General features: G+C 37.7%; 1 protein-coding gene and 1 long non-coding RNA gene across 3 annotated transcripts; one reads left to right on the top strand and one right to left on the bottom strand.

Annotated features, from left to right (window-relative positions):
• Nucleotides 1-957: 957 nt before the first annotated feature.
• Nucleotides 958-2489, top strand: LOC131549907 (uncharacterized). Its single transcript, XR_009273517.1, has 4 exons — nucleotides 958-1295; nucleotides 1642-1714; nucleotides 1842-1897; nucleotides 2093-2489. It is a non-coding gene; the product is annotated as an uncharacterized LOC131549907 (long non-coding RNA).
• A 3121-nt stretch (nucleotides 2490-5610) lies between these two features.
• Nucleotides 5611-8659, bottom strand: LOC131549676 (histone-lysine N-methyltransferase, H3 lysine-79 specific-like). 2 transcript variants are annotated; one of them, XR_009273461.1, is made up of 4 exons: nucleotides 8220-8659; nucleotides 7558-8130; nucleotides 6541-6782; nucleotides 5611-6325 (listed from the first exon to the last, which is right to left on the bottom strand). XR_009273461.1 is itself a non-coding variant. In XM_058792055.1 (3 exons), the coding sequence occupies exons 2-3, from the start codon at nucleotides 7911-7913 to the stop codon at nucleotides 6599-6601; spliced, it is 540 nt and encodes a 179-aa protein (XP_058648038.1). In that variant the 5' UTR covers nucleotides 7914-8130; nucleotides 8220-8659; the 3' UTR covers nucleotides 6448-6598. The 2 variants fall into 2 exon arrangements, 1 of the variants encoding a protein (XP_058648038.1); XM_058792055.1 differs by lacking the exon at nucleotides 5611-6325 and having other exon boundaries at nucleotides 6448-6782.
• Nucleotides 8660-12164: the final 3505 nt, after the last annotated feature.

Raw genomic sequence — 12164 nt, 5'->3', positions numbered from 1 at the left:
TACTTGAAATTCAAGTAGTATGTTTATAATACATTTGTATTCCCAACATGCTTATTTCAAGTGCATTAAAAATATATTGAATTGCATTTTAACATATTTCTAAAAAGTATATTAGAAGTACTTTTGTATTAAATATATGCTTAGTTATACTTCTAAGAAATATGCTAAACAGAAGCATACTTTTAATGTATTTATAAAAAGTATACTAGAAATACTATGTTAATAAATATATTCTTAGTTACACTTTTAAGGAATACACTAAACACAAGCATACTTGTAGTGACGTTTTAGTGTATTTACAAAAAAACACTTATGTTACTCTTGCTTAAAATATATTTTATGTGTACTTTGTGTAAGAACATAACAAAATGATTACACTTTTCGTAGGTTTTTAATGTACTTTATATTGCAGTAGGCCTACACATGGTTATATTTTAAATATTTGTATTTATAATTTTAATATTTGGAAAAGTACAATATTTTGAAAAACATTTTTAACCTTTACAATGTACAAACCTTTGTCAAATATTATTAACCATTGCAATATTTAAAATATGTTGTTTAATATGGGTTATGCTACGTTGGTTGATTAGGTTGTTGTTCATTACATGATACATTAATTGTAATAAGCTAGGTGTTTATAAACTTGTTCAAGCTTGACGCCTTTATTTTCTAATATATATTTCTGAAATTCCCACAAGGATTTCAACATTATATCTGAATTAAAATAAATTAATAAAAATAAAAAAAAACACACGTTTATTTGTGTTTAAATTCAAACAACACACTGGCTAAACCTGATTGGTTCCAGAGCCATTGAACGGCTCTGATTGGTTCGTATGATAACGAGCCCGCAGTAGAGAGCTTCGTAAATCAAATATGATGTGCGTGCAAAATCTGCAAATGTCCCTTGAATATGCATATAAATCTAAATTTAAACAGTATTATATAGAGCGATCGTGTCTCTTTAGGGCGTTTGGAGGAAACCACGCAATTCATATGGATTACTTTGGCGATGTTTTTTTGCGAAGAACTTTTTGAAACGAAGATCTTTGATGAATCTTTTCATCGGAGGAACATCTCTCAGATTTCATTATAATATCTCCGCTTTTCTTTCTAAGATGAACGAAAGTCTTAGATGGTTTAGAGCATCTTAAGGGTGAGTGATGATATAATTCAAATAGTTTTGGGGGAACTATGAAATTAATTAGAAAATATAGCGGTATGTTCTTATTTTTACCAGCTTCTGCAAGCGTGTATGGCGTCTGGCTGTTGGAACCTCACTGTGGCTTCAGGTAAGATTTGTATTTAATTAACGTTATTTGTCTGTACCAGTCGTGTTTTTGACACATACATTGGCAGAAAAAAATAAAATAAAATAAAATTAGTCATTATAACGTGTACAACATTAGCATTCTTTTATTTGCAACATGAAGTGTATTTATTTCTGATTTCCTGAACAATTTGGCTTCATTGTAATTAGGTTAATGATCTTTGAAAAACCATGATTATGAACATACAGTTACTTTGTCTTGAGCTGATCAGCAAACTGTGGTAGTGTTGGTTGATTGGTGTTTATATTTGTTCAAGCTTGACAAACTTATCGACTTTATTTTCTAATATATATATTTCTCATTACAGATAAGAACAAAGATTAAATTGTAAGAAGGGTTGCTTATAAGAGCATACAGTACATCTGGAACTGCTGAGGCTGGTAAGGTTTTTGACTATATTTCCGACCAGGTACATTGTTCTGTCATTCTTAAATAGAAAACAAATCATCAATCATCATTTCCCTTTTTTTGTGCGTGTGAGAAATATTAACATTTGTTGTTTTTCAGATCAGCTGCTATAGAAGACAAACTGAAATCTGAGTGCAGAGACAAGCAAAGGAATAGTAAGTAAATTTTAATATCGTATCACCTCTGTTATAGAGATTTTTGAATCAGGCCTAATGGAGGATGATTCGGTCAATCTTGGAAGAAAAATGTTAGCAATGTGCCCATTCCAGGTGGCTAATTTGTGCTTCCTTTCAGTCATTCATGTAAAAATCTGTTATCTAATTTTGTTTCTGTTTTGTTTTTTTCTAAAGGCACTTGTGCAAAATATTGTATGCCTGAACGACTAGGCTGTGCCCAGGTCTCCGGAACGACGACGCTCAGCTCCATCGGCCCTTAATATCTGGCTTCAGATCCACCAGCTCTGTCTCCATCGGTCGGTCCCCAGATGTCGGCAGCCACACCATCTACATCTTGGCTCCTCGCTCCCTCGACTCCGCCGTGTGTTGTCAGCACTGGGATGCTCTGGGTCTGTGCCATGTGCCAAACACCATCTAAGTCGCCAGGGCATCATCGCCATCCTCCCATCACCATCCCTTCACCACATCCTGCCATCATCCCGCACCTTTGCCCCTCACCATCTCCTCGTCCACCTCCAATCCCCCCCCCCCTCCTGTTGCTTGAACTTTATCATCTTCAGTCTTTGCACACACACAGCTATTCACTTCTGCACTTTGTTTTTCAGTAAATTTTTCTTTTTTTTTCTTTAGAAAATTGCATTGTAATTTTTATTTATTCATTGATGTAAAATTATGTACTTTTCAGTAATACAGGTATAACTGAAATGTTCTACAAATGGATAAGATAGCTCTGCTATAGCATTTGTCTTTTTTCATTTATCATAATGTTTTTTGTATAATGTTTTAAAATGTACTTGAGTATGTTGTTAATAGTATATTTAATAGTATTTTTTTTGTTTTTCACCAAAGTATATATGCTGCTGTACTTTTTAAATGTACTTTATGAATATTTGTAATGTACACAATATATAATACATTAAAGTTTTCTAGACATCAAAGTGTACGTCTGTATATACTGAAAAATATAATATACTAGTAGTGTAATGCTAATGCATTTCTAATGAGCTGAAATACAATTGAAATGTACTTGAAGTACATTAAAACGATGCTTCAAATATATTCTACCTGTAGTTCATGAAGTATTAAAAGTACATTTTAAATGTATTTTTAAAAATACACTTAAATTGCACTAAATATACTTAAAGTGGTTCCAGTTTAACACAATTCCAATATATTAAATAGATTAAAATTGAACTTAAGCATATCTTGAAATACACTTAATATACTTAAAGTTGTTTCAAAATAATACATTTAATATGCAATTAGTAAAGTATAATATAAATATATTAAGTGTGTCTGAAAAAGCACAATTTAAATATATTTCTTTTTCACCTGGGTATATTAGTTTCTTCAAGAATATATTGGTTTGTATATATATTGGTTTCTTCAAGTATATATTGGTTTAGATAGCATCGGTTTCCTCAACGAAGTATTGGTTGGTATATATTGGTTTCTTCAAGTATATATTGGTTTAGATACATCGGTTTTCACAACGATGTATTGGTTTGTATATAATTGGTTTCTTCAGTATATATTGGTTTAGATACATCGGTTTTCACAACTATGTATTAGTTTGTATAATTGGTTTCTTCGAGTATATATTGGTTTGTTAAAATACATTGGTTTGTTCAAACACGCATTGGTCACAGCACACATACGTTGGGCCGATGTCGACCCGACATACAAAATTCCATCGGCGCGATGTCGCCCAGGGAGCGTTTGCTAATCGGAAATATGTCGCCGCGACATCGGCATCTGATCGAAAATGCTCTCTGGCCAATGTTTGGACGATGCAGCTGTAAATACCGGCTGCTCTGTATGGGTGCGGTTCAAACCAATGGCAACACAGCGAAGCTGCACGAGCCTATGGCGATGAAGCCCGCCAGAATAGGCGTGGCATCTGGCTATATAAGCAGCCGCTTCGCCATAGGATCCTCAGATTTCTTCTCCTTCAGCCGCAACATCATTTTTCGCTGACCTACGAGACTCGAAACCTTCTTGCCATTGACCAGCCTCTGCAGCGGATCAAAACTCTCTCTGCTCGGCTGACTTCGCCACTAACTTCGCCGGTCTCAAGCCGCTTTCAGTGCCTGCAGCAGCCGCGGTCTTACGGTCCCCTGCCGCCATCCAGCGAGCACTTTTAGAGCAAATTTCAAAGAGCAAATTTCTCGGCGTTGTTGCAAATGCCGTGCTGTTACTGTTGCTCATGCAGGGATCCCCTGCACGCCGCTGACAGTCATGGCGAGTGCACTTCCTGCTTGGGCAGCGCTTGGGCAGCGCCCACGCTGAAGCTGCACTCACCTGGACGAAATGTCCTCATTGTGAGGATATGAGTCTAGCCTCTCTATAGACCTTTTTCTGAACGCGGAAATATCCCCGATTAGAACGGTGCTTTACATTTCCGGTTTCTAGTCACATTTACATATTTTCAGAGCCGATAATATAATGTGAAACCTATGAAAGTCATTTGAAAAAATCATGTGGCGCCATTGTTTCATCACTTTACAGTGTCGCAATGACCGTCTTTTTGTAGTAAAGGACCAGTCATAGTTCAATGAATGGGAAGATGACATGAAGCGACCCGAGGAGAGCTGCATTTAAAACAGATGAGTGCACATACAGCTCCCGATCGGGATGAAGTTCATGGGATTTTGTACACAGAATGATAAGAGCAAACATTATTTTAACATATATTATTATTTCACAGTCATTATTTTAACTTAAGCGCTGCAAGCCGTATACAGTGCCTGATAAGACAACAAGTACTTTAAAAGAATTCCTTAGCTTACTGCCGTTACTGTGGCAGCCAACAACAGCACAGCAACCCTCTGCACATTTTATGTAGTTATATTGAAAAAGTTTCAATTCAGTCTGGCTGTGTTCGAAATGGCATACTTGCTTATTGCTTACTGCCCAGTACACAGTGCATACTGCCTACTACATTTTTAAGAATAGTGTGTAATACACTATGCAACAAATTTTCAAAGCGTTGTGTGCTACAATGTTGTCACATGACATGACCAGCACTGAATGTTAATACAGCACAGCTGTTCAAATTGTTACCTTAAAAATATATGTGCTAACCATTCCTTTTTCTGAGTAAATCTGAGTAAAAATGTCCTATCTTTCAACTGTCCACACCAACAACAGACTGCGAAAGAAGCAAAGACAATCTGCACAATGGAGAAAATACACAATTTTGGCCTTGTTTTTTATTACAACCATACTGTAAGCTATTCAATTTCTACCTGTTGATAAACATCATTACATTATAAATAATATTATTAAGTACTGCTAAAAAAGTAACTTTTACAAGAAACATTTAAGACTTTTTGTAAAATGTGTTTGGTTTTTTTCCTTTTAAAACATTTTATATGTATTAATTTCACCAACTTCACCAAATCTAAATTTGTAAACAATGTCTTACAAAATAAAAGTATTACATTTATTTATTTTTATCCACACTTTTATAAATTTATATATTAAATGAGTCCTCTGTTCAATCTGACTTTGTTGCAGCCTAGAATTAAACTGCTGGTTTTGTTTCTATTTCCCTGTTTAATACTGTCAGCATTATAAAAGGCGCTATATATATATATATATATATAATGGTGACTTGACTTGACTTAAAATTTGTAAAATGTTAGTTATGCATTATTAAAATATTATATGTTTAAAATATAAAGGTTTTAATTCAAGTAAAATGTATTTTTATTCAGATTGCAATAAGAACAAGGTATTGTTATCTCAATGCAAACACACCTGTCCTCCGATTATACTTTGGTGAAGAAGACATCAGAAAAGACTTCCGTTTGTCCAGGGAAAGCTTGAATGCACTTGTTCAGATCTTGGAAACAGAGCAAGATCATGGATGGCGTAAAGCATTGGAGGTTGGGGTTTTTGTTTATTGGCTGGCATGTGGTACATCTTATCGTGTTGTATCAGAGGCTTTTGACATCCCCCGCACTACCATCCATGGTATTATTCATCAAGTTGCTCATGACATCTTAAAGATGTTCAAGAGAGTGGTCCACCTGCCAGATCCAGATGAACTGGAGGAAATTGGTACAGGGTTTGCCAACCTTGCTGACTCTCCAGCTTTCCGCCATGTTGCTGGCAGCATTGATGGGACCCACATCAAAATTAAGCCTCCTGCTGAGAACAGGGAAGATTATTTCAACAGGAAGCTCTTCCACTCACTTCAACTCCAAGTCATCTGTGACCACAAAGGCCTCTTTCTAAATGTCTTTTCTGGGTTTCCTGGTGCAGTGCATGATGCCAGAGTGCTAAGGTGGAGCACTATTTATGTGCAGCAGCTCTACCCACCTCCAGGTTGGTGAATTATTGGAGATGGAGGTTATCCCTGCTTGTCGGTCCCCATATGCCTGATGACCCCCTTCAGGGAACCTGTTCAAAATGCAGTCCAGGCAAGATACAACAGAAAATTGAGCAAAGCAAGGTGTGTTGTAGAAAGAGCTATTGGAATGATGAAGACAAGATGGCGTTCTATCTTCTTCAAGGCACTGGACGTAAAAGGGATTTTGTGTGCTACACTCAACTCTTATCTATGCTAAAAAGTGAAAATGAACTGGAAAAATACAAATTGTCAAATTTTTACACACATTCTGCTTATAGGTGAAGGTTGCCTTTGCTCCAGTGGTTATCTCCTGTTGTGCTTTCTTACACAATCTTTGCCTCACAAATGGGGACATCATGGAGCCTGATGAGATCAATGTAGAACAGAATACCCTCCATGTCGACGCTGATGCCATCCAACATAATGATCCAGCAGATTCCTGGGGACAACCTCAGAAGTCGCCTAACAGATGCAGTGTCTGCCCCAGATGCTGCCATCTCTGCACTACTGGAACATGATTACAATGCATGATCCTCCCATCTTGTCGTGTAAACCAGCGGTTTTCAAACTTGTTCCTGGGGACCCACAGCTCTGCACATTTTGCATGTCTCCCTAATTTACACACCTGATTCAGATCATCAGCTCATTAGAAAAGAGCTCCATGAACTCAAATGAGTGTGTTAGATAAGGGAGACATGCAAAATGTGCAGAGCAGTGGGTTCCGAGGAACAGGATTGAAAATCACTGGTGTAAACCATTTATTTTTATTCCAAAAATATTTTTGAAATTACGGCTATTCTTTGTGCATCCTCTTTTATTGTTTTATTTTTTAATGGAAAAACCTGAAAAAAAAAAAATGTTATTTTAAGATAACCTTTTTATTTATTGGCTAAACCAAAATTTAAATCAAGAAAAATCACTGTTCATTGGTAGTTCATTGCACATATCGCTTGCTAACAAATGCAACCTGTTATCAAAATATATCATATACTGTATGATGTCACTTGTACGTGAACATATTTCTCATTTGAATAAAGAAAACAGACTAGAATTTCTTTCATGTTCAATGAGAACATACATAAACAAATAATTAAAATATGCACAAATGAAAGCATCCTGTCCAAATGTTGAAATAAACGCAAATACATATAAATTACAGAAAAGCATTTAAATAAATGCAGGAAAAAATGACTGAGAGGACAATAAAACACTAACATTACTTTTTGAGAAATGACTCCAAAATTGAAAGAAGCCTGTCCTTTCTCACTTGTTGTTCACTCACTCTCCTTTCCTCTCTCTCTCTCTGTGCTCTGTCTCCCTCCTTTCTTCCCAAGCTCTCCATTCCCTTTCTCTCCTCTCTTCCCTGTCTTCCTCTCTCCTTAACCTCTCCATCTCTTTTCTATCTTCTCTCTCAAGTGCTTCTCTCTCTCTTCTCTCCATATTCATTCTTTCTCTCTCTTCATCTCTTTCTTGCATGCTTTTGAAGACAGCCACCAGGTCTGTGTCCCTCTTCTTCCTCTTCTGTAGAGATGTGCTGGGCTCTTCATTGGGAGGGGCGATCACCAGCACATCCTGGGCAGCAGAGTCAATGATGACAGAAGGACTAATGCATGGCCTCCGTCCCAGTGCCTCATCCATTAAACTATACCACTTCCAAGATGCGGCAGTGGCCTCCCCTCCCTCAGTGCTAACCCCTGTTCTAGGGGCTTTCAGATCCCAAAACAATATAAACAAAGACACACATATCTGCTTACAGTATAGTCAATATAATTCAGAAAATGTAATATTTTCCCACTTCCTCTTCACCTTGGTGGGATTCACCTTTCCCTCCATTCCATGCTCAATGACAAATTGTCTAATATATGCAAATAGAAAAGCATAGTAAAGAATGCCTTTTATATGAGTAAACATTACAAAACTATAGCCAACAACAAGAAAACTTACTCAAAGCCTTTTTGGGCTGCGTTGCGGCGCCCTGTAAATAGTGCTTCATTTTTTGCACGCCATTTTTCAGTGTCGTCATCTGTCGCTGAGAACAATTATGTATAAGGCATTATAACTGTGACATAATGTACAAAATAATGCATTATATCTATATTAATGTATTACAACTGTGGTTACAGTTATTCACGAGATCATGCAATGTATTATAAAGTGCACTACAAGATATAATGAATGCATTAAAGTTCTTTAACTTTGAAAAAAAAGGTGGTAAATGTTGCTGTTGTAACATCTGAATTAACTCATTCAAGTCAAAAATATGATTTAGCATAATTGAATCAGATTCACCTACATTAAGGTATATTAGGTTACAGAGTGAGTTCAGGAAAACACTTTCAGTGGTTCTCAATCTTTTTTCTCTCCCCCTCCTCTCCAAATCAATACTGCAAGGGCACTCAAACTTTGTTTGTTATTTTTTTCCACAAAAACATTTGTATTCTATTACTTTTCAATTCCATGTAATTATCTCAAAACAAATTCAAGATAATTTAAAAATTCCGTGTTCTTTTTCCCCCAAACATATGCAAAAACGCATATGTATATCCACTGCAGATATTCTTCACAACTTAAAAGTAAAAACCTCAATTATACAGTAACTTTAACACATAAGCACAAGTCAAGTTTAACAAATAAGCAATGATTCTCCAAAACATGCTTCTTCGGCGAGCATCCGTTATAAAACACTCGCTCTACATTAATTTTGACAACTATGTGAGTATACTAAACTGTGTTCAAGAAGAAATATGATGTTATAGTGATCCGTGCGCCGAGATCGCGTATACACGGTGCATTTGCTCATCGACGCGCGCCTAATTTATGACTCCTGTATCGCTTTTACCTTGATTATCGCAACTTGAATATACTTTAATTTGAAGTTATGACCGAGAACCCCTAGCTATCTATGGTTCAAGTGAATGTACTGCTTTTTGGAAAGAATACTACCCAAAAGAACTATACAAATTATGATATCATACATGGTAGGCTACTAACGACCTATAGTGCTTTGGAAAACAGCTGAAAATGTGTGTGTGTGTGTGTGTTTTATTACTATTATTTAAAGAAATAATGCATGCAATTATAAACGTGTTACATTTATAAATGTTCTCCGCCTCCAGTCCACTCAAGTCGCATCCACACTCTTCACCCACCGCCATAATTTTGATGATGAAACGTCACGTGTAGCGCGTTGCGTTCTGGGAAACAGTATCCCACGCAGAGTCCTCGGATGCATACATCAAATTTCCGCAAATATAGCAGGTAATCCGGGCATTCCATGCATACAGAAAATTCACAGTATACACACAGCATACTGCAATATAGTAGGAGTTGTATGATAGTATGCCATTGGGAACACAGCTTCTGTACTGATTTCAGTATACTTCAGTTATATTTAGCAGATTCTGGCAATTATGTAGGTCATCCGGGTATTTCATGGATACAGAAAATTTGCATACTATGTGCAGCATACATACTGCATGCTGCAGAAATAGTAAGAGTAGTATGATAGTATGGCATTTCGAACACAGCCTCTATCTTTTTCTTTTTTTTACCCCGTTTTAACGAATTTCTATGGAGACGTGAGCATCCAAACGGAAGTTAGAATCCATCATGGCGCCGCTCGTCGGTTATTCAGGAAAAAGGTCTGATATATTTTTCAAAGACGGAGTTTCGAAGTTTCTCGCTCAGAGACCTAAAGCGCACCCTGTTTGCTTTAAAGCGCAACGTTTCGTTGTTATTCTGAGTGTACACAAATAAACGAGTCTTTACAGATTCGAAAGATGTATTAGGCTACTTTTATCTGTATGACCAAAAATTATGGAGATTTTAAGAGCAAGTGAGCGCACCGGCGCCTTTCCTGCAGCGCGCGCTTTGGATGTGACTGTGCAGAGCACAGAAAAGCGCCTCTGGAGCGCACGAGTACAGAAAGACTTAAAAAGACCTGCAAATAATACATTTCTGTGACGATGCAACAATGACTGATTAGGCAATTGACAATTCTGTCAACTGTACCGAAACGCGAGCTAAAGTCTTGTATCGCAGCGTGCAGCAGCACTAGATGCGCCGATGTGAAGAGAAGGTCAAAGAGAGACGACGCAGTGCAGCTGAATCACTCACGCTGTTTTCAAATGACTGGTTGTGTGAATTTATCTACTCATCTAACCTACACGCTATATTGAATAAATGTTTTGCAGGAATTTCCCTCATTTTAAAGTCGAAAGCTGCGGGAATACGCGCAATCCCACACCGAAATGCAGGACCTGATTAAGCATAATTCTACTGTACATAGAATTGTGAAACATGACTTTTCCAAAACTTTCTGGGTTTATTTATTTTTCCAAAACTTTCCAGGCCTGGAAATTGCCGTTTTAAAATTCCATGACTTTTCCAGGTTTTTCATGACCGTATATGAACCCTGAATGTGACGATCGGGTGCGGTTATCTAAATCAGACAAAAATATAGGTGCGGGTGGTTGGCCATCTTTTCCAGGTACCGCTTGCGTCCTGTAGAAGTTTGTCTCTGTATAGTACATTTCGTTATTTTAATCGACTTTTCAACATTGTTTTTCGTGTGGTTGTTTTAAGTCTCGCCCGATGTGGCGGCGCCCTCTTGTTTACGTCCCAGAATGCACTGCGCAGTGACGTCGGTTTCCAAGCTCTATTCAGCTTCCACTCTCCACACAAACACTTCAATAGCGCACATTTCTCTAGGTTAACATCATATTGAGCGGCCATGTAAAGTTGCTACTACATACATCTTTCAGATGAAAAGCCATATTTGAGGAAGATGACCAGCCGTTAACGATCTGTCCCTCACAGACTGCGTCATTCACTTACATTTACATTTAGTCATTTTGCAGACGCTTTTATCCAAAGCGACTTACAATTTGGGGAACACATGAAGCGATTCATCTTGAAGAGGCAATCCGACAAAGGAAGTGCTTGTAACACCAAGTCTCAGGCATTGTTTAAATAAGTACAAGCTAGCAAGGGAAGGAATAAATAAGGAGAAAGAGTTTGTTTTTTTTTGTTGTTTTTTGTTGTTTTTTTATTATTATGTGTAGGTTGAAGTCAAGTAGTGTCGAAAGAGATGAGTTTTCAGCTGTTGCTTGAAGATTGACAGGGATCCAGTACTCCGAATATGGGTGGGAAGATCATTCCACCAGCCAGGAATGGTGAACGAGAATGTTCTGGAGAGTGATTTTGAGCCTCTTTGTGATGGTACCACGAGGCGTCGCTCACTAGCAGATCTCAGACTTCTGGAGGGGATGTAGATTCTTAATAGTGAATGCAAGTAGGTGGGTGCTGAGCCTGTGGTTGTTCTATGAGCAAGCATCAGTGTCTTGAACTTGATGCGAGCTGCGATTGGTAGCCAATGCAATGAGATAAAGAGAGGTGTAACATGGGCTCTTTTGGGTTCCTTGAAGACCAGTCGTGCCGCCGCATTCTGAATCATTTGTAGAGGTTTGACTGTGTTTGATGGATGTCCAGCCAGAAGAGCATTGCAGTAGTCCAGCCTAGAAATGACAAGGGCCTGGACAAGAAGTTGTGCAGCATGCTCTGTCAGAAAGGGCCTGATCTTTCTGATGTTGTGTAGTGCAAACCTGCAAGATCGAGCAGTCTTTGCAATGTGGTCTTTGAAGGTCAGCTGGTCATCAAAGATTACACCAAGATTTCTGACCGAAGTTGATGGGGTAATTGTTGATGAACCTAACTGGATCGTGATGTCATGCTGTAGAGTTGGAGCGGCAGGAAAGACAAGAAGCTCAGTCTTTGCCAGGTTGAGCTGGAGGTGATGTTCTTTCATCCATGCCGAGATGTTAACCAGCCACACCAAAGCATACAGGAGGAGAGCGAGACAGGGCAACTAGAATTGAGTTCAGAATTAAA

This window comes from Onychostoma macrolepis, chromosome 11 (genome assembly GCF_012432095.1).
Source record: "Onychostoma macrolepis isolate SWU-2019 chromosome 11, ASM1243209v1, whole genome shotgun sequence".
Lineage (NCBI taxonomy): Eukaryota > Metazoa > Chordata > Actinopteri > Cypriniformes > Cyprinidae > Onychostoma > Onychostoma macrolepis.
This window is presented reverse-complemented; position numbering and strand designations above follow the sequence as displayed.